Source organism: Falco rusticolus, chromosome 10 (genome assembly GCF_015220075.1).
Source record: "Falco rusticolus isolate bFalRus1 chromosome 10, bFalRus1.pri, whole genome shotgun sequence".
Lineage (NCBI taxonomy): Eukaryota > Metazoa > Chordata > Aves > Falconiformes > Falconidae > Falco > Falco rusticolus.
Genome location: NC_051196.1, coordinates 23,603,615 through 23,630,580, shown reverse-complemented (window position 1 = coordinate 23,630,580; position 26,966 = coordinate 23,603,615). Strand labels below are relative to the sequence as shown.

The 26,966-nt window shown below is 39.5% G+C and overlaps 1 protein-coding gene across 15 annotated transcripts; it reads left to right on the top strand.

The window, feature by feature from the left end:
* On the top strand, positions 1-25,123 carry ARFGAP1 (ADP ribosylation factor GTPase activating protein 1). 15 transcript variants are annotated; one of them, XM_037401883.1, is made up of 15 exons: positions 1-72; positions 340-468; positions 3,978-4,041; positions 4,960-5,069; positions 6,611-6,782; positions 7,999-8,099; positions 8,847-8,933; positions 9,629-9,725; positions 12,451-12,507; positions 13,471-13,503; positions 14,868-14,897; positions 16,780-16,836; positions 18,838-18,897; positions 20,094-20,164; positions 20,631-25,123. In XM_037401883.1, exons 3-15 carry the CDS (start codon positions 3,982-3,984, stop codon positions 20,986-20,988), a joined length of 1,293 nt encoding a protein of 430 aa, XP_037257780.1. In that variant the 5' UTR covers positions 1-72; positions 340-468; positions 3,978-3,981; the 3' UTR covers positions 20,989-25,123. The 15 variants fall into 15 exon arrangements, with proteins under 15 accessions (XP_037257780.1, XP_037257778.1, XP_037257779.1 ...); XM_037401881.1 differs by having other exon boundaries at positions 20,088-20,164; XM_037401882.1 differs by having other exon boundaries at positions 8,844-8,933.
* The last annotated feature ends 1,843 nt before the right edge of the window (positions 25,124-26,966 follow it).

Here is a 26,966-nt window from a genome sequence, read left to right as displayed (position 1 = left end):
GGCGGGGGCGGCGGCTGCGCCGTGAGGCGCCGGGCGGGACCGGGGCTGGCGGTGCCGCGTCAGGAGCCGCCGGTGCGTTACCGGCCCTTCGGGCTGCGGCCCGCTCCGCCGGGGCGGCCCCGCTGCCGTTACCCCCCGGGTCGCTCCCCAGCGTGACGGGGCAGCACGGCCGAGCTGGCGGCGCTTGGGCCCCCTGGGCTGTCACACGGGCCGGGCCCCGGGGGCAGGCGGGAGGTGCCGGCGCCTGGCTGGCGGCGCGGGGGGGAGGCCTCGACTTCCCCTCACGACGGCCTTCCCCTCCCCTTTATTTATCTATCTCTTCATATTATTTTTGTCTAGAAAGGAGAGGCCAGGGTGCTCGCCGGGAGCCCGGCCATGTTCTGAGGGAGGCTTGGGGATTCAGCTGGGACCCCGGTGCCGCAGGTGTGCGTGAAGAAGTCGCTCTCCGGGTCTCCTGTGAGGCTCTAGGTAAGGTGGCTGCGCCTCTCGGCGCACACGGCGGCACGGCTTTAAAAGTGGGCAGCGGCCCCAGTGCGGTGTTGGAAAGCGAGCCTCGCCTGCCGGGTGCGGGGCTGGCGGCCGGGGGTGCGGAGCGTTCCCTCAGCTGGGGAGGCCTCGGTGGCCGTGCGGCCCTGGGGAGACCCGCAGGGAGCCCTCGGACCGCCAGGGCGTGTGGGCCACGTCACCGCTTCATCATTGTATACAGAACTGCAAAGCTCTTTACACCTGTGTGAATTTGCTGCTGCATCAGAGGAACAAAGTCCAGTTATTGCTCATTTCCACCTGAAAGTGGTGCCGCTTCTGCCTTTTTTGCTTGCTTTTAGCAAGCGAAAGTTTCCTAACGTGGAAGCTCATATGCTGCATATCAAGTTTTTGTTCTGGAAATAGCATGCTTGGGAAGTAGGAGTGTGAGATTGGTCTTTGTGAAGCTCTTGAAACCCTGGGTTCAAAATATTCATATTCTTCAATTAAAATTTATTCCTAAACTAAACATTTTCTTTATTGCTTCAGTCCATTTACATCAGATCAAAACAATGCGTATTTATTTATGGTGTCTGCACAGTTGATACTTCGGTATTTACTCATGAAGATTAAACAGCGTGGTGGCTACGTGCCCTGTCAGCTACTGGGGCTCAGCTTTTTTTGCATGGTGAACAATGATAATTTGATCGCTGAAAACTTTGTGGGCAAATATAGTTGAAAATAGACTAGACATCTCTAAGCTTTCCAAGACATAACATCTTTAGAGTGTGACTTTTTTTGTTGCCCCCGCTTCCCATGTTTCCAGTTGCTTTGGTGGATAAGCTGGCGGCCTTAGTTGCTTCTTCCTTGTCCTGGGCGATGCGGTGTGGATGAAGCTCTGTCTTTCCACTAGACATGATAGTGGTATGATTAGGGAACTTGCTGCTTCTGGAATGTGCGTATGTTCAGGTTGCATTTGGCCAAAGTCTTTTATTTTAAAGTTTTTATCGAAAAAAGCGGTTATGGCAGACCTAAGGGCAATTGCTTCCTCTGTTGACTTGAGTTGCAGATCTGAAACTCGTGCTGTATGTAAATGCTTGTAGGGTGTATGTTGTAGGATGGATGTCTCTTTCTGCTCTGTGGAAAATTCCTGACTCATGCAGAATTGGAGTGGGAAGAGGCTTTCCTGTTCAGCTCCAGCAATTTTTGCCATTGAGGCTGGAAGGCCTTCACATATATTCTGCTTCTGTTCGTTATTCTGAATGAAAACCTGGGGAAAAAAAGAGGGAAAAAGTGGTAAAGGAAGGCTAGTGGCAAGGGGAATGAGCAGTAAGCCAAAGAGAGGGACATTGTTAACCGGTACAAGAAGTTGCTGAGGAAATCCAGCCCTGAGGAGAGGGAGCTGGCATGCAAAGAAAATGTAACAAAAATGGCAGAGAGGAAGGCCCAAAGTCTGCGCAATTGTCTGCCTGGCTATTACTGCTAATTTATTAATTTCTGTACTGTGGAAGAATTTTTCCTTATGTTGCTAGTGAAAAATAGTGGAATTGAAGATGTGGACTTTATGTAAATGTGTTTATGATCTCCGTTTAAGATACGAGCGAATGTGTTTTAGGTATAGTGTTAACTCCCTCCTCCTGCAGGAGGAAGTTATGTAAAATGTTGCTATTGGAATACTATGGGAGAAAGTGTGTTTCATTATACAAAGGGTCACTTGCCACACTTTTGCTTTGCTTTTCTGAAAGTTACACAATTTCTATTTATAGATAAAGATAATTCTCTTCAGTTTTAATTTGATGCAGGATGACTGGAAGATTTTACTCACCATTAATTACAGTAACCTTTTCAGTCTAACCCACTTTTTTTTCACAACTTACCTGTTTTTTGTAATACATATTAATTAAGAATGAAAGGTAGCATATTCTAAATGTCAGTGAAAACCTTGTCCCTTAAATTACACAGAACTAAGTATTTGTCAACGAGATATTTATGAAGCAAGTAGTGCTTTAAAGGCAGTGAGTTCTGCCACAATTAACTTCTACTTTTAACAGTGATAATATGTAGGTACAATGTTGAACTTCTTTCGGAATCATGTTGTCTTAGCTGGTGGTGCAAATAATTGTATTTCTTGTACCGCTGTGGTTGCGGTTCCCAGGAAGGCTGTTCTGCTTTAGAGATGTCTAAGAAATTGACGTTGCCGCATTCATACAAATTTAATGTTTCCTTGCCTGTGGCATTTTTTCCTTTTAAAATAGCCTTCCTTTTCTAATTAAAGATATGTTCTCCCTCCATCTCCTACTGGCTTGCAGCAATTGTACATAACGCTCAATCTTTACTTTCTAAAATTATTGCAAGATTGTTAATCCTATTGATAATTGAAGGGCTTATAACTGTTTAGTCAAATAGCATAGTGAACAAGTGTCAAAGACTTGCGTAAAAGAATTTCTGCCTTTCAGACAAGTATTTGATGAAAACATGGACCTGTTTTTTTTGCTTTGTATCTTCACAGACCAATAAGCATGACATGTAATAGTTGGTGCTGTTTCTAATGAGTTTGGTGACTTCTCTGTCTTCTATTACATCTTAGAATTTCGTTTTCTGGAGTAGAAATGAAAAGATGGACTGGACATAAAAAGGAAGAAGATACATTGTGTAAAGTTAATTTAAATATCATAGTACCAACTTAGTTGGAAGTATCAATTCATTTTTTACCTACATTGCAGTCTTATGCTGCATCCTACGCTATATTTCTTTTAATCGTGAGCATTGTGTACTTTCAGTTTTTCCAGGATGTGTACTGTGTGTGAATCACATTTTTTCTCTTAATGTAACTTTTATCTGTAGCTTGACACTGTTCCCTGCTGCTGCGTTTCATGCTTTGTAAAAATTAAAGAGTAAAGATGATGTGGTCTGCCAATGAGATGTGACCGTCGGGATTAGAATGCTATTTTATGTAAAAGGTCCCAATAATTGCCTTATTTTCTTTGAATTCGATTTACAAGCAAATTTCAATCTTTCTGGAAAATCATAATTTTTCTGCATCTTCTAGTAAAAAGCTCCTTTAGCAATGTGTTCAGCACTTTGAAGTGTAGGGGGTTCGATTTTTTGCTTAGGTCTCTAGTTGTGTGCATGTCATTCCATGTAATCATGCATGATTATAAAGTGCTTTCAGAAATGGTAGTGGGAGCCACATCAAGTAAGAGACTGTTTTCATACCACATACGCCATGGAAGGGTTTCCATGTTTTTCACCCCCTGCCCCCTTTTCAGCTATGGCTGAATTGCACCTTTCCTGTGGATGATTTAAGATGACTAAACGCCTCAAAACTTACAAAGTAAATGGAAAAGTAAGGTGATGGGTTTGGTGATGTTTTGTTTGTTTGTTTTTCTCCTGCAGTTGGTTGTGATTGAGTGGTTTAGATTGCAAGCTCTTTCTCATAGAGATATACTTGTAAGGTACTGAACGTCTTGCCGATATCAAATCCTTGAATATGACTTTTTTTTCTTCTTTTGTAGAATCATGGCAAGTCCAAGAACAAGGAAAGTTCTCAAGGAAGTCAGAGCACAAGATGAGAACAATGTGAGAAAATTATAATCTTCTTTAGATTAGTTGCATAGACTTGAATTTTCTTTTTACCTAACCCAGATATATGTTGTGGTCTACTACAGCTGTCGTCTTTATAGCACTAGGATGGCTAATTAATGACAGCGTATAAATTTGGCTATCTCATATTTGTGTTAGTTCCCGTAACTTTTATTCATTTACGTATTATAATACATTGCTGTGTATTTAGCATGAGTCTTTCAGGAGTTGTACTAACACTGTAACCCCTGGAGTCTACTAAACAAGTGAGTCTTGGGCGCAGCTTAACTAAAACTGTCTTTTTGTGGTAACTTGATTATATGCTACCTTAAATGTGGTAGCACATGGACAGGTTCAGCTTTATTTATATCGATGCATTAAACCTTGAATGGTGATTCCAGTCATAAGCACTTAAGTTGTTGCACTGTATGAGCAATAAAGCTATTTAAACAGAGATTTTTCTTTAAGATCTGCTATCATTTACTGCCAAACTGTAGTATGACTGAATAAACATTCCAAACTTTAAGTGCTGCATCTTTATTTTGCCAAGGAAATCTCAGGAATTCAGTTTGGTTACTTTCTCCTCCTACAAGGCAATATGGAAATGAAATCAAGTTTGCTCATTAATTTCAATTTTTCATCTGTATTTTCTCACTGGTTTTTGGTAGCTGGTACACTGATTTTTTATAATCAGAGTCAGGCAAGTTAACGAGTATTTTTTTCCATGCAGCATAAATATTTATTTGAAGGGAGCTTATGCTGTCAGGGGAGGTGTTTCCAAACACTGAAAACTCTCCCTTCTGAAATTATTTTCTGTGTGTAACGTCTTCATGATTTGACTTTTTGAGCTGTACTGTGAAAACTTCATGAACAAGTGATGGCTGAGTGCTAGAGATAATTGTTTTTCTCTCGCAGGTCTGTTTTGAATGTGGTGCGTTTAACCCCCAGTGGGTGAGTGTGACCTACGGAATTTGGATCTGCCTTGAGTGCTCAGGAAAACACCGAGGCTTGGGAGTTCACCTCAGGTCAGCCTTTCAAGCAGACTATGGACTGAGTTGGGTTACCCCAGGGTGATTTATGAGCTGTGAACAGCATGTATTGTTTTGGAAGGGTATAGAATGTCTCAAATCTGACATTTCACTGGCAGTTTTGCTTCATACTCCTCCCCAAAGCAAGCTTTACTCTCTATGCCTTGTCTATAATTAGTCAGGGTGTGTGCTGCATCAGTGTGGTGATGTTGTGCCCAGTTCTAGAAAGCAATGTCTCCAGCTACATCCTGAGGTTGTGTGGTGGTGTTTGGTAATACTGCAGTAGTCCTTGCACTCTATTCTTGTAACCTTGTATAAACTTCATTGATGAAAACTAGAGTAGCACTAGAGCAGCTTGAGAGTCAACCAAAGAAAGTCACAGTATGCTTACAGGATGGTTCTGTAGTGTATGCAACTGTATAAGATACTTTATTCTGTTTGGGATATTAATTTTTTTAAAATATAAGTGATCGGGTTTGCTTTTTTCCAAGAAACGTACTCAACTGAGATGGGAATCTATGGAATAAGAACTGCTATGTGTTTCAGGGACTCACTGTGTATATGTTGTGTGCATGTATATATAACGGGGGCAGAACATGGGGTAGTTACTGCAATGATAAAGGTGGAGAAAGTCCAGGAGGGAAATGGCCAAAGCAAGGACGTCATTCGGAAGTACATGCTTTGCTTTTCAAAGAGTGATTTGAAACTCATTAGTGAATAGAAATTGCGTAGGAAATGAGAGTTTGGAACTATTCTGTATGTTACATAAAAGAAAAAAATTAAATTACTGATGTGAGGATATGATGAAGGGTATTTCTTTAGGGACAAAAAGAAAGAAATCAGTCAAGATACAAGTTTTAAAGAGCCTTCTTGATGATGATGATGTCTCACTTTTTTTTTGCCCCTGTGACCTTGTATTTAACAACAGGGCACTGTTTGGTTTTTTGTGGTTTTTTTTTTGTTTGGGTTTTTTTTTAATATTGTTTAATGAACAGTAGCAAGAATTTATGGCTCAAAGCAGAGCTGAGGTGCTGACTGCAGTCAGAAATGCCCTGGGATGAGGTCAGGTTAAAAAGGTTGGCTATTTCAGGCAGTGAGCTGTCACTACTTGAGGGTTGTTGTGAGCAGAAGCATGGAGTGGGACAGGAGATGTCCTAACAGGTCACTTAAGTGTAACTGTGAGAACACAGGAAAAGAAAATTGCACAGTGAAGAAGTGTGAGAAAAGTTTCTTTAATATAGTGGGTTAGATTAATTTCTGGACTTGAAGAAAGCTGTTTTTTCTGTCACTTGACTTCTGTTGACTGTCTTCTCTAAGTGCCAATAAACGGCATGATTTTAGCTTATTTCAATGAGGATCTGACCACTTTCTTGTAATGATGTATCTGTACTTAGAGAGTGTTCTCTAACACGTTTATACTCCCAATGCTTGAGATAGATTGTAATAAGGCGGGAATAGGGTTTTTGTCCTTGCTGATATAGCAGGAAATTATAGCAAGTTGTGATTTTAATTTTGTTAAACCCTCCGCTGTGTTTCAGTTTTGTACGTTCTGTAACCATGGACAAATGGAAGGATATTGAGCTGGAGAAAATGAAGGCTGGAGGTAATAGCAAATTTCGAGAGTTCTTAGAGTCTCAAGATGACTATGATCCCTGCTGGACAATGCAAGAAAAGTACAACAGCAAAGCTGCAGCTCTTTTTAGGGATCAGGTAAGTTACAGTTATGTGGCTGTGTCCTCATCCCCTACCCTCTGAAAGTATCAAAGTACTTTGTAAACAGTTGTTCTTGAAGTGGGGGCTGGCAGGGAAGTGAGTAGTGTAGTAACCCTTTGAACCACTGTAGTGGTTCTTGAAAGGGGTAAGTCTTAGGGTGCTTCTTCCCAATTCTTGTAAGAGTTTTCATTAGAAACTTCCTCTTCTGCATTTGGTTGAGGTGACTCAGATTTTCACTGCTACAGTTTGTCGCAACTATTTAGTCAGTGGAGCTGTCGCAGTCCACAGTAGACAGTTTACTACTTCAGCAGTACAGTTTTAGCTGAAATGACTGTTGATCAATCTGTTGTGGATGCAGTAAACAAAATGGTAGATTAATTTGCCAAACACTAGCAGGCCTATAAACAAGTCAGTAATGGTAATGGCATTATCATTTTGTGGAGGTTTGGAATTTCCAGAAATGAAATAACAAACAACTTGAACTCAGGAGCTTAGAGACTTACAAAGATACTGTATTTTTATGCTGACGCTGCCATGGAAGGGGTAAGAAGGTACATTCTGTGCTCACTGGGATATTCATGCAGCTTTGAAGTTTGTTGTGAGTTGTCTCTTTGCATCTTTAGAAGTTGCTAGGAATAGGAGATGGTTGGCTGAAGTGGACTATCATGATGATAGCGAAGAAGTTATAAGTTGTGTGCTGTAGGCCTTTTAGTGTGTGAAACAGGGAACTGTAGGATTTCTGGGGCAAGGCCTTCGGAAATTTATATTAACTTGCTGAAGTTATGACTTGGTTGGGGGAAGAGTATGGGGTGAAGAGATGAAGTTCAGGTCCTTTGTTTGAAGAAGGCAGAGAGCTTTTAAATTCTGTGCGTGTGTTTTAGCTGCCCTATGCCAGAGTATAAATCCACCTCTTTCTATTGCTCCATTATTCTGTCATTAGTGCTTATATCTCTTAATTAATCTAGTCTTTTCAAACCAGATTTGCCTGTTTGAAGAAGTTTGAAGAACTGCCAGAAATAAAATCAGTGTTCAATTCAACTTTGCTAGCCTAAGATTCAGAAAAAAAATGGCTTTATTGTGGAAACAAATTAATTGATCTATGCAGCTGGCAGCAGATTGGGAGAAATGACTTGTCCTCACTTTACAGGATCTGTGTATAACTTGCATGAAAACTTTGACCTAGGATTCTTGATTATTTTCCTACCTCTTCTAGGTAGCTACCGTAGCTGAAGGCAAGGAGTGGTCCATTGAAACTTCTCCTGCCAGGAACTGGACCCCACCTCAGCCTAAAATGTCCCTCTCTTCAACTCATCGGTATGTATTTTTGTTATCTGATGTTGATCTGTCTGCAGCAGGATCAAAGCCTGATGTTCTAGCGTCTTCTGGTTTTGTTCTGTTGATGGTGTTGTCTGAACAAGCATTTCTTTTGCTGAAATTCAGGAATATGAGGTAGCAGGGTTCTGTAGTAACTCCCGCCGCCTCCTCCACCTGAACCTTAAACCATGGCAGAGACAAGTGAGCAAGAGCGGAGAACAAGCCACGCTGCTTTTATCTCAGCTTGTAATACACCTTGGACTAGTCATTGTGTCAATCACACGTAGTGTGTCACAGCCTTACCTTAACTACAGTGCTCTTCCAGTTAGTGATTGAATGCCAGGGAAGAAACAAACTTTTTCTGTGTGGTGGTAATTACTCACAGGGGTGTCGAAGCTGGACTGCAGCAGTTCTGTTTTTTTGCTTTTGCATGCAGTGTTTATTAGTCTTTCCACTAAAGAATCAAGTTAACTGAAAAAGCGTAAATCAAGAGAACAAGCACTTCATTCCTAGTTGTCATCTGGCAAGTTCAGGAGCTAGCTATAGCCTGCATAGCATTGTTGGGGTCTGCTGTTGCTTTATTCATTCAATACTCCAGTGGCTTTTAGTGGTTGCATTAGAGTTCCCTGCTTGATAGATAAAAGAAATAATCAATTTTGCACCTGTATTATGATGATATACGTCAGGCTGCACTGCTGAGCTAGTGGGTTTTGCTTTACGCAGTTCAATTCTTAAATCTTTCAGTAGTTCTGCTGGACAATCTCAGACTGCAACTGCCTCTTCAGACAAGGCTTTTGAAGACTGGTTAAATGATGATGTCAGCTCCTACCAAGGGTAATGCAGTATTTATTTTTGAGTGCCTGGCCCCCTAGCATAACAAAGGCTTGGATGTTATACTACAGCTACACAACTGTGATCCTGATTAACTAGTTAAGTTACATCTTGTTTATTATTAAAAATATATTTTATTTTTATATACATATATAAAAATACATGATAAGGGATAAGATGAAGAAGGTACCTTTTAAGCATTTGCATAGCAAAAATGTTTGAATAGCATTGAAGAAAGAGCTTGTAGCTCAAAATGTTGCTGTGGTGGGCTCCAAACGATGGAATTTTTAGTGCATATAGTATTTTATAGTGATATGAGTTAAACAGGGGTTTTTATAAAGCTAACACTGTTTTCTTCTTTCTTTTTCCCATTTTCATGTATTGCTTTATTAGGATTTACTCAGACTTCTGATATCAGTGATCTGTTAAACATGGAGAATCATTAAGACCGTATCAGCTTTAATAGGGGACATTTTAATTTGCAAGGATTCCCCAGTGGATCCTTGTTGGTGTTATGTCTTTATTAAGTGAGTGGTTTTGTATTTCGGGTGCTGGCTGCTTTAGGACTTTTTTTTTTTTTCTGGGTGTATTTTAAAGTCCGTTAAACAATTGTCATTTTTTTATGTTTGTCAGGTTTTTTAATGGTTTTAATGAACACATGCAAATACAGATGCTGTTTATTCATTTTCTTGTGGTAGTGGCCAAGAGAACCGCTACGTGGGGTTTGGAAACACAGTAAACCCTCCAAAAAAAGAGGATGACTTCCTGAATAATGCTATGTCTTCACTGTACTCGGTAAGAAATCATGTCAAACTTTCTGTGACCTGAATTACCGTTTTCTTCTTTTCTATCCCCTGTTGTGGGAGAATGTAAGTGGAGAAGAGAAACTAAAGACTGCAGGTAGATAGACACATGCAGGGTATTGGTTGTATTCTCAAAGAGTGAAGAAGATACTGGTGGACTTCCAAAGGCAAAATGAAGGGAGAAACTTGAGAAAAACTGAGGAATTATGTCTGGTATCAGCTCATAGAAATAAGGAAATGAGAATATAGGAATGGATTAAGAACTAATACTGAACAGGGCTTGGAGAAAAACAAAAGAGAAATAATTACCTGTTGGGAACAGCAGTTAGGCTGCTAATGCTCTAAATGGATTAGCCATATTAGCGTGTTCAGTGGAAAACAACTGAAGTGTGTGTGTATAAGGGTGCCAGAAGCCCTGAGCAGTGATGAAAACATTTGAAATACTTGTGACAGGTTGTGAAAAGATAGCAGCATATGGTTGAGCAGTTGTCATGATTAAAGTATAGATAGTGAAAGATGCGTTGTTGAAGGAAAATGGGAATAAAGTTGGAGGCTGTGAGGGACAGACACATTGGTGCTTTGATAGGCTGCAAAGTAACAGTGCTGAATAATATTTGGGATTTCAAGTCACGCTGAAGTAGAGTAAGGTTTTCTACCAGGGTTAGCAGCCAGTAGTCTTCTGTAGGTCCTCATTGGTCTAAATATCCATACCAGGTTCCATTGTTTGGTTGTTTTTTTTTGTTTGGTGTTTGTGGTTTTGTTTTGGTTTGGTTTTTTTTTTTTTAAACATAATAATTTCAGTAGAACAGAACAGAAAAAGGTAATGCCTGAATCTTTGAAGAGCGTTCCAGGTGATCCCACAGGGTGCTTAGTATAGGTCTGCTGAATATTTTCTAGGTATGTCATAGGTTGTAGGCCAGAGCTCGTATTAAAAGCCACATCTGTAATGTATTGCAGATGTGCTAAGACAGCGAAGGAGAGGTGGCACTCTGTTGTCCGGGTTACTGTCAAGCTTTATTTGAATACATGATGTCATTGAAACCTGTGATTAAAATGCCCTCTTGTGACCACAGATACATACTGCAGTGCAATTTAAAGTCGTTTATTATAGTGAAACTGAATATTTGCATGCATATTCATCCTGGTGAGGAAACCAATTTTCCTTCCACAGTGTATGACTGTTTTTCCCCACACATGCTACATTTATGTACATACATTATTTTCTGCTGTTACATATCGGAAGGAGCGTTTTCTGTAGAATTCACACCAACAACGCTATCCAACTTGTTCTGTAAAGAGCAGATGTAATTGCAGTTTAAGTTTGTCTGGAGCCTCTTGAGACTATTCTTGACAGAAAAACTACAAGACACATCACTTTTGCCTTTTTTGCAGTTGGTGATGTAGTCATCTTCCAGTGTTTCAGCATAGGACAAGAAGGGCAATTAATGAAGAGATTTGAAAAGGATAGGCAGAAAATTGTTTGCTTTTTTAAAAAGACGTTTCCTCAACCTAAATATGTGGTGTAGTCAAATGAAATAGAAGGGGTAATGAGAAAAAGATTCTACAATTTACAACCTTTGTATGGAAATCTACCCAAAAGGTAACATATTACCTATATATACCAAAGTATCCACGCGTTAAACAGAACTTCTACACTTGAATGGAAATCAAATTGATAAAAGGCAGTGGTAGACATGGATATTAACCTTGCATTCATAATGCTACATTTAAAAGATTCTGTACCACAGTTTAAAATTAGGTGGCGATGATCTGCAAAGAAAAAACCTTGTATCTGTTTCTTCATTCATTATTATATACAAGGAAAACCACAGATATATTAAAGGTTGTTTCTGGTTTTTATCCATTAAAGTAGGGTGGGTTTTTTTCCCCACTTCTTTTACTGGGCAGATTCTGGATAAATGAGTTAAAAGAACTAAAATCTAAACAGTAGTGAAGTGGGTTTTAATGATTTTGTTTAAAAAAAAATAATTATTACAACCACTCTCCTGCTCTACTTTTTAGCTAGTTTTTTTAATCAGTATCTGGCAAATCAGTAGTTAGAAGAAAACTTTTCGGATGCATTACAGAAAACTTTTTAAGAAATAGCTAATGGTTTTCAGATGCTCCAAGAATCAGTGAGGAAATAATTAAGATTTCTTTTGTTTTTAAGGATAAAATTTGCAGGGAACAAGCAGGTTGAAGCTTTATTATGAAGTGGAAAACTGCTGAATAGGCATTTTGTGTATTGCTGCCTCATATTTTTGAGCACGAATTCTTCTTTTCAGCTTTTCCAGGCATACATTTTAGCTGCTCATTGATGTGGTTCTTTTGGTTTTGTTTTTTTTCCCCATCCTGTTGAAGCACCACTATCTGCTTACTAAGGTTTTAATGTCGTCTTTTTTTTTTTTTTTTTTTTTTTTCTTGAGGGGGAGAGGGGAGGGATTTTTTTTTTTCATATATCCATTTTTAGTAGAATAACATCTAAAGCACTCAGGTTTGTTAAAATTGCAGGTGTTTGGACACAAATAATGGAAGTTCATCACTACATTAGTTAAATGAGAAACTGATTTTTGCTTTTATTAGCACGTAGTTCTTGTGACTACAGGACAAGCTATATGGGAGGACATTTTGACTTAATTTAACATGTAATACTGAACACGTGGTTGTTCATTAGTGTTATTCACACATAGCTTGTGACATTCTCGCTTTCTTTAAAGGGATGGAGCAGTTTTACGACTGGAGCAAGCAAAATTGCCTCAGCTGCTAAAGAGGGTGTAAGTAAACAAAATGTATTTCAGTGTAATTCTTGTAAACTCAAAGGTTCTGTTAGTGTTCTAATAGTGATGTATCTTTAAAAAATATTACCAAGACAAACTAAATTCTGCTCTTTGTGTATCCTTGCCTATAAAATGGATGCATACTGAATGCAGATCTCTGCCTTGACTATTTCTTATGTTTCTGGATGGACACTTTGTAAATTTGTCCACTGGACGTAAGCATCAAGAAACAGCTCAAAAAGAATTTTTATTATAAAGCAGAAATTTTGGTCTGTGCCAAATAAGATAACATTGCATTCTTCAGCAGGAATTTAATACCAAGTTACAAACTGCTGATGGTTTTATAATTTTTCTTTCCTTCTGACTTCTCTCTAACTACAGCATTTTGGTCAGTTTAAATAGAAAGCTTGGTGGGCAGAGGTTGTGCCCAGAGGGACACTGTGGGAAAAACAGGCATGGTCTTCATGCTCTGCATGTTCTGCAGATTTGCACACATATATGACAATCATTCAACTAACTGTAGACTAAACCCAGAGGAAATAAAAATTTATTATGTTTTACGTAGATGATGGTGGAAACATTTTTTGTGGAAATAATGCATTACAACTTTTTTCAGCTTTGCTTAGTATTCTTCCAAACATTTATGAGTGTAACAGTTCTCTTTTACTTTGGGTGACATTATGAGAGACAAAAATACTGATAATCATCCACATTAGCCCACCAAGGTCTAGTCTATATTGACCCTTTCTTCCCCTGGCTGTAAGTTGAGAAAGACTGATGCTTCCCCAGAGCAATCTGGAATGCCAAAGGTGGTGAATATGGATATTCTGTGTTCACTGTCAAGTTCTGGCAAAGGTCCTTTCTTCTTGGAGAGGATCACACATTCGGAAACGCTGCATGAATTTAAAAATCAAAAGTTTTATTCGTAATAAGCTTGAATGCATTTGCTTCTTTTCACAGGCTAGCAGGTTTGGATCCCAAGCAAGTCAAAAGGTGATTATAGATTTAGCTCTGTCTTATTGACTGTAATTGGCTCGAAATGTCATGTATTTGCCTGCACCAACTGATTTAGACTTGATCAACAACAGACCAGTGTGTTTTTCCTTCATAGTGCACATAGTAATTTTTAGGTTCTAGCTTTTATTTCCATGGGAATTGCAGTCAACTGCAGTGATCAAATTAAGCAAGAAATAAAACAGTGGTACTCAGCTGTGTGTAACTGTTGGGTGTATTGGAGAGACAGTAGAATGAAATGCTTTAATTCATGCATGCTGGCAAACTTAAAATACCCTTATTTTATTTTTGTGAACCTTAAATATGGTCTATCTTGAAGTAGTTTTCTTGGCAATATAATGTAATGCAAGCAATCTTTCCATTACTAAACACTAATAAGATATTACAAATGTGGACTGCTTGATACTGTTATTAAATTAACCTGTTTGTGTGTATTTAAGTAAGCAGCAATTGCAAAAGCATTTCTTCTTTCAAACTAGGGTTAAACAGAGACAGTCAGACCTGAATTACACAGAGCTCTGACATAAGCAAGATCTGTTTGCATGGAGAAGTTTTAAATTCAAATGTAAAAATGTGAAAAATAATAGGATGCTCAATGTGCCGAAGTTCTGAGTGAGAGGGGGCTTATGTATATTAATACATGGTATAGGGAGTGTTACTTCGAACTACAACTCTTTTTGTATGTGTAACATTAACCTCGCATGTGTAGGATGGTATTGCTCAAAACAAATGCAGAACTGCAGGTGTTGCTGTTCAGACGGATGTATGCAGTAGGATTTTAATATTCCAAATAGCAAGCCAAACTTCTGCATGTTTTGCAACACAAATGTCTTGTTAAAGCACCCAAACTTGCTACTTAGAAGCTTGAAGGTATCTGCTGCTTGGCTTATGAAAGAAAAACTTAAATGTTACACAAGTCTTCCTCTTTCACTCCTTCCAGCAGTTTGCCTTTTAGAAAACTGTTCTCTTTTTTTTTTTTTTTTTTGGTATTATTATCAAATGTAAATATAATACTAAATGTAAAAGCTCATCACATCTACTGACGAGGACCACAGCAACATGGGGCTCTAGAGTCTAAGCTGTGTTACTGAAGCTTAAATTTTGTTCCTGAAACATCTCATCCTTGGCTCTGTAGAACAGATTTAACATCTTTTTGAGTAATATGTTGTTCGAAAATATATTTGGTGTCCAGTGACCAAACATATTCACTGTTTGTCTTGTCAGTAGATGTTAAAACTAGAAAAGGTTCATGCTACTTAACTTGCCTGAAAAAATGCTGCCAATTTTTTGCTAAAAGCTGCTTCTACCTTCCTTGCTCTTTCTCTTTTGCTGTCTGGGTAAAGTTTTGGGGCTACAAGCAGCAGCCAGAGCCGGTAACACCCTCACATATATTCTTGTGCATGGACTCCTTGTCACTATTCGTGCTGAATATGTGCATTTGCTCTTGAGCTGTCTTTTCTTTATTTTGCCTTAAGTCAAATCTGTTTAGAATAATGTTGTGTGTTTCATATGGTAGTATTTCTTCAAATCTGCTTAAAATAGGTTAAATTGGATAGAGGTATCCAAGCTCAGTGATCTCAGAAAATACTCTGTACTTTTGTCCATGCTCTTTGTAATCACAAATTGCAGGATTTCTGTTTGCATGTCTGATTCGGGAATGCAGCATACCAAGAACTACCCTGGGGTGGTGTTGGAAGGCAGACTGTAACAAATGCCCCATCGTGTAGGGTTTGTAATGGTACTTAGGATGTTATCCCAAATTTGACAACAGTAAAGAGGAAGAAGTGATTCAGATGGAAACGCAATTGTACCCAAATCTTTCTTTCCCATATTTACAAAATTATGTGGTTGAGTGAATGGGGTAACACAAGAATTCTTCCGAATTCTAGCAGTGATTCCACTTAGCATAGTTCAACTGTAAGTTGTAGTGTATTACAGTCTTTATTATATAACATAAACAGTTTTCCAGGTTTAATAGACTCTGAAGGATTTTTTCAAACATGTAAAATCTACTTTCTTGTTTTTCTTAAACACTTTCTAGCCTCACTTCTAATGATAACAAGCCTTATGTGATTTGATTCACATTTCTTACTAGGTGGAAATGGGGTTACCTTTTTGCCTTTGTCTTCTCAAATAACTTGCACTGGTAAGGAGTGGAAGTATTGGAGATAATGGTGGTTGGGTAGAGGGGAGATGCGAGCAGAGCTGTGGCGAAGGGGAAGGCTTGTTACGCACTTGGGAGTCTGTGGAGGAAGGATGTTCAGGGTGCCCCATCCCCAGGAAACACATGAATGAAGGAAGACTCACAGCCTAACCAATGTTAGCAGTAAGATATAAACTCTTAGGAAATTAAATGTCATTAGTCTCTGCTAATGTTTAGGAATAATGCTTGTCTGGCAAGTGTATTGGCCCTTTTGGATTAATTGGGCTAATTCAGAAGGTAGTCAGTATAATGTGGCAATTCTGAAGAAAAGTTCAAGTCAATCAAGGGTTATTATGGTGGTAGGGAAAGGAATGATTTCAAATGAAACCTTTGCAAACCCTGCTGTCCTTGTGAATACTGTCTTATGAAAGTAATTTTGTGATTTGTACTGTAGGCTTGCATTTTTGTAAGATGCCTCTGAAGTACAATATCCTTACGCATTTTGTTCTGGATTGGAATAGATTTCTGAAGTTCTTTATTTTCTCTCCCTGCAAACTTGGAGCTTTGAAAAAGATCACAAAAATCTCTCGCAGCTTTGGCTCTTGTGTATTGCTTAGAAACAATTGGGCTGTTACTAATAGATGACAGTACCAGCATTACAAGACAGAAGAATTGGTGAAAAATTGGCCAAAAAGATCTAATTCTACATGCAATTCCATTTCTAAGGAAAAATAAGGGTGAATGAAGTCTGTTCTTCCAAATATTCAGCTGCAGGCATTAGCCAGGTCCCATCTTCTAGGCTGTTGCTGGTTGAACCATTGCTTCTGCTTCCAGTGCAAGGTCAGACTTTGCTTGGGCTCTGGGCATCTTCAATGACCTATTGCCATTTGTATCTGTTTTTAATTTATTTAATGTTTTCTGCAGCACTGTGCTGTGTGTGCTTTTCAGCTCATTCTGCTAAGCTTAAGGCTTCACGTGTTTTTGGAGATACTGCTGAGAAATGAGCCTGCAGAAGATGTTGGCTGTGTTTTTTGGGTTTTGTTTTTTCTTGTTTTTATTTTTTATCCAAAGGAAAATATGACTGACTTTGTTTTTGTTTTGCTTTTAAATAGGCATCAGAGTTAGGTCAGACATTAAATGAAAATGTTCTCAAACCTGCACAAGAAAAGGTAACTTTGGAACTAGTTAAATTACTTGCAGAGCATGGTTATGCTGACTTAGGGAGGGATTGTTTCTTCCTGCCAAAATTGCTCAGTTTGTCAGTGCATCCTTCTGGTTTTTCATACATGAACACAATAGCTAAAGGGAAACATCAAATAATTCAAAGCTAGTATGTTAGGAAAGAAATAAAATATGAGGGTAATTTCCCTCCACCAATCTTTCTCATGTCCACAAGGGTCTTTTTACATTCTTCCCTGTTGGATACTATTTTGTAGATTTCATGCTTTCAATAATGGAAGATGGGACAAGATGAAAACGCACTCTAAACGAATCTGAAAATCAGTTACTAAAAAGAAATATATTAGCAGTAGCATCTTTGAGTGTTAATTTCATAGTGTTTTACCCATCTGGCTGCCAGCATTGTTTTGATTTAGCTAAGCATCTTTGAGCCACTGTAGTTCATCTGCTGCCTCATCAGGGGCAGTAGAATTCAGGATAAAGCAGATGTTTTAAGATGAATGGGGACAGTTTGTCAATAAAAGTAACACATTCCTGCAACCTTTATTTGGTATTTGTTCAGGATACTCTGATAGTCAGTTGAAACCAAGTTCTGCATGCATTCAGACGAAAAGTGTGCCAGTAACATTCTGATTAACTGTTCTAGGTAATGTGTTGTTTCTAGGAAAATAGTTTGAAGCAGATTTTCACCTTCCCTTTAGAATTGTTAGTGACCAAAAATGTGTGGCTAAGGGCACTTCCAGCAGCAGTTGGAAGAAAGCGCACGTGCTGACCTTGGTCAATACACATAATCGCTGGTGGGCATGTGAAAAAAGAAGGCAGTCCTCTGAAGTGACTGGTGATCACGGATACTACAAATTTTAGTCAAAGATTCTCCCTAGTGTGCACCCTGTTGCTTTCCTGTTTCATATGTTTTAAGGAAAATGTGGTTTTACAGCTTCCCCATTTGGCATGTGTTTGTTCTCTGCTTCTCGAATTTTGGATCAGCTCCAAAATTTTGATGAAGTCTTTTCTGAGAATGTGGTGCTTTACTTCCCTGTATACCTTTCCCCAAAATATATTGGTATTGATAAAGCAGACTACTTTTATTTTCATAAGAGAACCAATGCCACCACAAAATGGATTAATTTTCAATTTGAAAAGAATGTTTTTAATCACATTACAAAATAATATCTCTTGCGTTACCTTTATTAATTCAATGTTCTTTCCATAGCAGTTCAAATCACAAGCAAAGACTCTAATTGGTTTCCTAGTCCCTAGAATTATCCACAGCTCATTTCAGAGTGCTTACATGCCTTATTTTCAGGGTTATTTTTAGGGTGTATTTCCTTGAGCTGATTTTTACTTTTTTAGGGCAATTTAATGAGGAGTGTTGCATTCTATATTAAAAAAAAGAAGTCTATTTACCTTATGATGTTGCACTGTTAGTTTTAAATAAGTTACTTTCTGAAGTAAGTATTCAGTGATCACTGCTTGCCACATACATGGTTATATGAAGTCATTGGCTTTGGAACAGTATTTTCATTATTTTTACTGAGTATTAATTGATGAAAGGCACCAGTTGTATTCTGGTTGTCCAACGTTTAAAGCCCCTTTAATATTGAAATAAGTATATATAAAGGACAGATAATAGTTCTGATCAGTTTTAATCTCCAAACTAAATCTTTTTATATTGTAAAATATATTCATAAAATGTCGTATTTTCAGATTTTTTTTTTGTACTGGTGTTTTTATGCTCAGCATTAGTGTAATGATTTCTTCCTCAAAACTGTATATGTATCAGTAGAAAGTTTCCACAAACTTCAAAGGATTGAGGTTCGCTGCATTATAGATCAGTGGACTTTATATGTCATTTTCTTAACTTGGTTAGTTTTGACTTAAGTATATTTTTATTCACTTTCAGTTTAGTTTGTTGTTTGGTTTTTTTTTTTCCTACACTTTTTGTTTTTCAGTAATTCTTTGACTAATTACCAATACTTTGATTCACGTAGGTGAAAGAGGGGAAAATATTTGAGGAGGTCACCGTGGGGGTATCACAGTTGGCCAGCAAGGTATGAAGTGGCCTGCCTGTCTTAAAGGAGGCCAAACAGTAAGCCAGTCTCCATATTCTTATGAAAAGTTTGTAGTGAAACAAAACCACAATGTGGCTTTTAGTCTCTGCTTGCATTGAATACAGAAATTTTGGAAGTGTAATTTTCAGCGTGCAGTGCTTCTGTTGGGTTATCAAAAAGCTAATCGAGTGTGATGTCGTCCTCGTAATAGTTTCATCGAGGGCATGATGCAGTTAGGCAGCCCGTGTCCCAAACACAAAAAGAAAATGTCTGCTAGAGAATATGGAGACAGCTTGTGTACAGTTGTATGGTTAAACTTACTGATGTTCTGTACCTTTTTTCTTTGTCTTTTGCTGTCATTGCTTGGTAATGGGGTAAGTGCTGTCTGCAACTGCTCAGTACAGAATTCTTGCACAATCTAATACCAATTTTGATAACTTCTACGGTGTTACCTTGGAGGGTCTGTCATTCTAGCTCTGTGAGAGTCAGCACTGGAAGCTCTATCACGTACTAGTTCAGTTTCTTAAATGTTGGGATTATTTGAATAAAATAAGTAATGTTACCTGTTCTGTTTAGACCCTGGCAACTTGGAAGTCTGAATTCTGAGATCATCTTCCTTATCTGTGACTTAGAATGGTAACTTCTGTGGGTGATACTTCAGAATTTGTGTTTCTAATCCAATGCCAGTCATTATAACAACCTCCAAAGGATTCTCCTCGCAATCATGTTTATTCTAGAACTCAACTTTTGGCCTGTTTTACATGGGCAGTGAAATAATACTCCTGAAATGGGGTGAGAGTAGTTTTGCAGAACAGTGTAAATATTAAATACTAGTTATATGAATCATAACATCAAAGAATCAGTGCTGTCATTAGGCTTAATTTTATGTAAGGAGTAATTCCAGCGTTTTTGTTACGGAAGTCTAGGAGAGAATTCAAAAGCTGTTATTGATAACGGTAAGTGAAAGAACTAAACTTGACCTACTTTCACATCTTCCAGCAGCATGATGGTGTCAAATGTTTGTTCTTTCCATCAACCATGTCAAAAATACGAATAAGTTGTGAGTGAAATTTTCTGGTTAAATGTGTTCTCTTTATCTGAGCAAGTAGAGGAATGTGTTGTGGCTCTTGCTGTTGGACTTGGAAAAGGTGTTGGTTCAGCCCAAATGAATGGGGTGTCTTCTTCTCTAGGTTCAGGGAGTTGGAAGTAAGGGATGGCGAGATGTCACCACTTTTTTTTCTGGGAAACCAGATGATAATTCTGAAAGGTATTTTTTTGTTATTGGTTTCTGTGTCTCTTTAAATGCATAATTTTATCTCCTGTGTGTTCTATGCAGTATAGTAGTAGCAGGTAATTTTTAAATATAGAGAAATTATTCTGTCTTTGCTAGTAGTCCTCCTGTATGTAATACAGGAGGAATTCAGTTTAAGTATTTATGATAGTTGTTAAACTGAGAGTAAGATAGTGTGTGGCACCTTGGTTTTAAAATTATTCCAGGTGCATACCCCCTTGCCCTGGGCCTATTAGTACTTAAGGTTCTTAAGAAAAATCTATGAATTGGAATATAAGTTTGTGCTATTTGGAGCAATATATTTATTTCTCCTGCCTTTATCTGCAGTTTTTGTTTAAACAAAGGCAGTAGTGTTATAGTTTCTTTTGTTGGTGATCATTTGTTTTTGTTTCTTGTAACTAATTTATTTCTAACTTTTTTTCTTTTTCCCCCCACCCTATAGAAGACCAGCTGAAGGAGACAGCTACCAGAACAGTGGAGGGGAGGGCTACCAGAACAATGCTGTAGATCAAAGCTTCTGGGAGACCTTTGGCAACTCAGATCCACCAAAAGCTCATAAATCTCCAAGCAGTGAGAGCTGGACCTATGTGGACAATTCCACAGAGAAGAAGAGCTCTGATAGCTGGGACGTGTGGGGCTCGGGAACAGTCTCCAACAACAAGAACAGTAACAGCGACAGCTGGGAAAATTGGGAGACCAACTGGGAAAACACAGGAGGGGAGAGCAAGACCAGAAAACCTCCTAAGGCAACAAAAAAGGCATCTTCAGCTGATGATGGGTGGGATAACCAGAACTGGTAGAACTCTTGTTAACTCTGTTTTGCACAGCTAGGGAGGGGAGGCTATGCTGGCTGATAGAGGGGAGAAAGTTTTACACGCAACTGGAGTATCGTGATTGACCTTACTGATCTGTTACTTTTGTGCTTCCCATTCGTTCTTCTATCCCAGTTTAGGAAAAAAAAGAAAAAGGCATCAGAATCTTTTATTACATAAAGGTGGCTCTCCCTTTTTTAAAGATAGTGATAACTGCATTCTCCTTGCACTATTGAAACTGACTACAGTGACTTTCTTAACATGAGTGTTCAAAGGAAAAAAAAATCAGTGCAAGCACACTTTCATGGCTCAACCTTGCATGTGTAGGTTAATAGGTATTCATCCAGTCCTCATACAATTTGAGATGACTAGAGGTGTTTAATGCAAACAAAGGACAGGGTGTGTCTTGAAAGGACAGCTATTAAATGAGCAAACTGCAGTTGAATAGATCCAGTTCAAATGCCTTATGGATTGCGCTGACCATATTATGTCTGGCAATTCAAGATGGTTTTTAAGATACTGTTTTATTAGAGTTTTGTTTTTAAACGTTAAGATTATTTTTTTTTTTTGTCTTTTACAACTTATATTCTCCCCTTAGATTTATAAGGAATCTAGAGCTAGGTAATTATTTGTGTAAACTTACAGTTTTGACCTGAGCTGTGATGGGATATCTAGAATGGCTCTACTTGCCCTTCCTGCTTAATGGGTTAAGAGTTAGCACAGTGCAGCTCTCATACACAAAAGACAAAGTTGTGGCAATCTCCTTCCTTACCTATGCCCTTCTCCCAGTCTGAGTATTTTATATAGTCTGTTTTTATTCTGTCTTTTTTCCTTTTACCCATCTATTTTATCTGTTCTGATAAAAATGAAATCTTTCTGTTGCTTATGGCCTTTTGGATATGTTTGGCAACTTGGCAGTGAAACAAATTTATAAAAAAGATTCCAGTAAGAAAAAGTGGGTGGAAAATATGAGAACGTTTTGGAGAGGCTGGCAGCAAGCCCCTTTCAAGATAAGTAGATGTCTGGATTTAATAGTAAAATTTAAATTAAGCAGATGTTTTCCAAATGAATCTTTAATATGTCAGGCTGTATTTCTGTTTCTGTCATGTATTCCTCCCCATTTTCTTTCTGGATCTTGTTAAAGAAACACTATTTCGGAAACTTTAGAAACTCCTTGTCAGCATTAAGGAATGGAATAGAAGATTCATTTATGTCTCAGTTTTGACCCAACAAATTGCTTTGCATGACACAAACTGTAACTTCTACAGAAGAACTGTGACTTTAAAAACAAAGGTGTCCTTTGTATCCCATTGTATTTTTGAGGTTGGGTTGCAAATGTACACTTGGCCTGAAAACAATCAGCTCGCTTGAAAACTTCGAATCATGATGTTGTCATGTAGTCTGCTTTGCTACCAGCATGGAGTTCTTTACTGTAAATCTTCATACATACCTAAAAAGCCTTTTCTTTTTAAAATTAGTTCAAGCAAACAACCGACCTAAGTTACCTTAAATAATGCCTCTTCACGGAGGTTTTTGAGCTCGTAGTAATATAAAGAGGTTAAAAAGGAAGGAAAATCATGAATCACGTCAAAAGTAGCAGATATTAAAGGCGGCTTAAGTCAGCATAGAAGTAGCTCTGTTTATAGCCCGATTCTGTATTTCTATTAGTAGGATCTTTCAGATGGTGAACAAAATATTTTTCTAGTCTTCTCTCACCCTGTCCTGCAAGAGTTGGGATTTCTTTTTTCACCTTGCTTCTCCTGACAGTGTGGTCTCTGAAGCTCATGCAGCAGGACCCGTTGCTGCTCGCAACCCAAGCACTACTTAGGCTGAGCCATCCAGGGCGCCCGAGGCATTCTTGCGGGCACGCTGACCCTTTGGAAGTGCAGAAGGCACGAGACATCTTGGTTTACAATGCTGCTTGCGGTACTGTTGGCGGACGTTTACAGCCTGACTGTAAAACGAGGATTTTTGTTCTGCTTTTTCTCCAGTTCCAAGTATACCTTTGTCACAGCTCAATTGCATGTCAAGCGTAACTTTGTATTTTTATGCATACACCTCTGTTGCCTACTTGTCACTTGTCTGCTGCCCGTACGAAACTGTAATGCATGTACCGTGAGGGCGGTGCCGTGTGGTGTGTGTGAAGTGGCACTGCCCCGTCCGTGACTAACGGGTAGTCTTTGTGAAGTGTTGCAGTAGCGGTGACGGCAAAACGCGCCCGATGGGTTGCACTGTCTTGACTGCTGGTGTCTGTCCAGAGTGATGTGAAGCTGATTGAGCTTCCTGTGTACAAATTTATTACAGTTTCTCCTTCATAAACCTCCTGAAATAGCTCATAGCAGGATAAACTTTATTTCAGTCCATTCAATCAACAGTATTGTGATGTGTACACGTACGTTTTCCTCAGCTGTGTGGTTTGCCTAGGAGAAAACTGGTTTATTTATATATCACTTGCAGCTACGATTGGCATGAGCCATTTGTTTTTTCTTCTGGTTTTATTTTTGTATCTCTTCAAACTTTGTTATAAATTAAACTCAACAGCCAGAGCCCTACTCAGGCAGAAGCTTTGCATAGTGATTTTTCTTCTGGTTGAGGAGATGGTGGCAGAACAGTTGCCGTCTCTGTTTTTGCAGTGCAGTAGAGATACAACAAAATGCTACAACTCCCAGAAAGGTGTTACTGGAAGATAGTAAAACCTAATATAATGGCAGAAAGCGTAACTGCAGCCACAAAACTAGTATACCAACCGGTCCTGGTTTGACAGGGAAATTACTTTTCTTATAATGACTTGTCTGAATCTATAAATATTTTGCCATGTCTTCCAGAGGAGAGGATGAAATGAAGACATTTTCTTTTGCAAAGCCTCTGTTTTATTGGATTTTACTTTTTTGGGGGGTAGGTGGCTGGGAAGTTTCTGCCATTGGGAGAAATGCATCCAGTGAAGTTGTGTGTGTGGAACGAGTGTTTATGATTTAGACGCTCTTTTTAATCCCCCCTTCTCTTCCCAAATCTTCTTCTTTGTTTCCGTTGGCCTGATCCCGAGCACTGTGACTGGGGGCATTGCGTGCGGTCTGCTGGAGCTGGGGCCACCTATCTAAGTGAGGGTACGGCCAGGAATCCGAGTGAACGCGAGGTTTGGCAAGGTGTCAGTGGCACCATGTGCTTCGTCTGTTTGCTGGATGACCAGGGCTCCGCTTTCCTTTCACTCCCACACCGCATTAACATTTTTATGTTGTACAAGCCAAGTGCCAGGAGAGAGCACAGTAGATGAAATGACTGCTGCAACAATTGGACGTTACAATGTTTAGTTTAAATTTCCTGGTGTTTCGAACTCTTTTATTTCTTTGTATGGCTTCAGGTTTGGAAAATAGAGAGCAGCTGGATTCCTACAGGTAGTCTGGTATAAGAAAAACTTGAAGACATTCAAGCTATGTGCCACTTGCAAAAGAGTGAAAGTCTTGGGGAATGTTCCCAAACCAGGAAACTAATCCTAGGAGTTAGGAATTATTTTAAAATGTTTCATTTGTGATTTGAAACCTGTTAATAATTATTACATTTCAAGAACTGCTTGTCCAGCTCTCCCTTATGGTTGATACCTCAAGGATAATGCTGCTGCTTTTATTTTCCAGGCCAGACTGTAACATTCCATAGGTTCATGATGTATTTATCAGTGTAATGATCTGTGCAATAATTTAAGAAGTGTAGGTAAAACCTCTGTTGTTTAAACCAGGATACATTTAAAGATACAGTGGTCCTCTTGGAGAATGGCAGTCTACCAAGGTATTTCACTTCTCACCTTACTTTGGCAATATTAATGATCCTGTGAAGAAAGGCTTGGGTAATCAGTGATTTAAACAGAAATGAAGAGACATTTTTATGTCCGTTATTAGAGTTTGATTGTTAGGCTTAGTGACCTCTAGTAGAGCCCTCTCTCATTTTCATGCCAGCAGAAACGCTCAGTATGGAGTACTGTATCTTTAATTTTCCTGACGTGTTTTTTGTGAAGTTCACAGGAATGGCAATTTCAGTGAACACTAGTCCTTGTTCTGTAGAGTGGTACCGGACTTGAACTGCAGTGTCATCTTTTAAAGAGCATTACAATAAAGCAAAGAGATATGGAGCAGAATGGTGTTTAGCCCTTTTTCAGGAGACTTAACTTCAAACCCACGTGCATTAGCACAGCTTATGTGACCTTTTGAACGGTTAGTTCTTACTGTGGTTAGCGTCACAGAGTGAACGCAAACCAGGGTGCTTCATAATTAAGAAAGTAGGGGAGTGTTGTTTCAGTATGAGCATAAAATTATCATGTTGGAGGAGAGTAACTGGCACTAATGATAACACATATATTCATGCTGTTAGTTATTAATGTGCTGGTGTCACACGTATTCTTCACTGCCAGTAGTGGAGAAAAGAAGCTGCCAGTGTTGATGACAGAGCCAAAACCAGGTGTATCATCTCTATATTTCATTGGAGTTTCATCATCTACCTTTAAATGCTAATTTAAGATCCGTTTGAATTAGGAACAGTCTTAAGACAATATTGGTTGCCTCTTACTTAAAGAGAATTATAAAATAGAAATCAAAGTGGTTGCAAATAGATGGATGTATTCTGAGATTTTTATTAGCTTATCTACAGAGGCACTTATCACAGGAGAAAAAAACTTTCAAAGCAGTTTTCCAAGAAGTGAGATTCCTCAGACGAGTCCTTCAGCTGGTGGTGAATCTTCACATTTGGATTCCAGTTTCCTTCGTTAGCCAGAGTGCCACGTGAGTACTCCAGATGATTAATGACTGCACTGAGCTTTATGTAAATTTAAATTATCTTGTATTATGTCCTTGGTTGGCAGGACTGAATCCTGCTTGCATTGTAAAAGCAATGTAATTGTTTTTCACACCAAAAGGTGGACGTTTGGGTTGGGTAACATCACTGGTATTACTCCACTGATACCCTTTGTCCATTCTTGCCCTAACACCCTGTGTTCAGGGCTGCTCTGTGAGCTGGATGCAAAGTTTTCAGGTGGGATGACTTCCAAGTAAACAGGCTCTGCTCGTTCTGGAGGGAGGTTTTTGGCCCTGTGTTCTGACAGCATCTGGAGGCCAGTGATCTCGGGATGTACGAAACTCCCCAGAAAGCAGTAATGTGTGTCGTGAATTTCAAGCTGAGTGCAATCAGCAAAAGCTGATAGAAAAAGTGGAGTCTGTAGACCAGAAAATATCATAGCCCTTGACTTGAGGGAGAACAGATGACTACTACAGTTACAATGTCCCACTGGCTTCTGCTGGGTGAACGTTTCTTTGTCCCTTGGCAGCTGGCAGCCTGGCGCTCTGATCCCACTAACGAGCTGGTGCAGTTGAAGCTGTTTTGCCGTTCTATAGATGTTCGCGTACATTCCGTAGCAGACGCAGGCTCAGAAGATGGCTGCCTGGCTTTCCCGGGGTTCACAGCTCACTGACTTTAAGGAACCCAACATCTGTCCCTCTGAGGTGCCTGAGCAGGCAGCGGGGACGCGGTGTGTCCTGGTTTCCCTTCTCGTGCACTCCACCTACTCCAGCAGGTCCACCACCGGCGCTCTGCCTTTCACAATACGCTTCTGGCTCCCTCGGGAGCTGCTGCCCACCATCGCCTTCCCCAAGCTCCACGGGCTCAGAGCAGGTGTACCTGCTCAGCGCGGGTACCCCAGTACCAAGCGGGCATCGGGACAGGGTGAAGGCTGTTCCCCTCCGCTCTGCCAAAGGCTGGTGGGATGTGGCCGCCGGGTGAAATCTGGGAGTCCTGTAAGGCAGGTGAAGTGGAGCTGGGCTGCCCTGTTGGGAAGCTGTAAACCCTGAAGCTTGTGCAGCATGATCGTTCATCATCTGTAAAGGCACGAATCTGCACGGAGGCCAAGCCGTGCTCCGGCCTTGGCTCTGGCTGTTTGTGCTCTGTCAGCCAGAAGCTCCATCTCATCAGTACTGTGGGAAAAGAGA

What these genes read in the sequence shown, in the direction of transcription:
- ARFGAP1 (XM_037401880.1), top strand. Translation starts at nt 3,982, where the DNA reads ATGGCAAGTCCAAGAACAAGGAAAGTTCTCAAGGAAGTCAGAGCACAA. An exon ending in CAGCTCTTTTTAGGGATCAG is followed by an intron (nt 6,783 to 7,998) that starts GTAAGTTACAGT and finishes TACCTCTTCTAG; the next exon opens with GTAGCTACCGTAGCTGAAGG. An exon ending in TCCCTCTCTTCAACTCATCG is followed by an intron (nt 8,100 to 8,843) that starts GTATGTATTTTT and finishes TAAATCTTTCAG; the next exon opens with TAGTTCTGCTGGACAATCTC.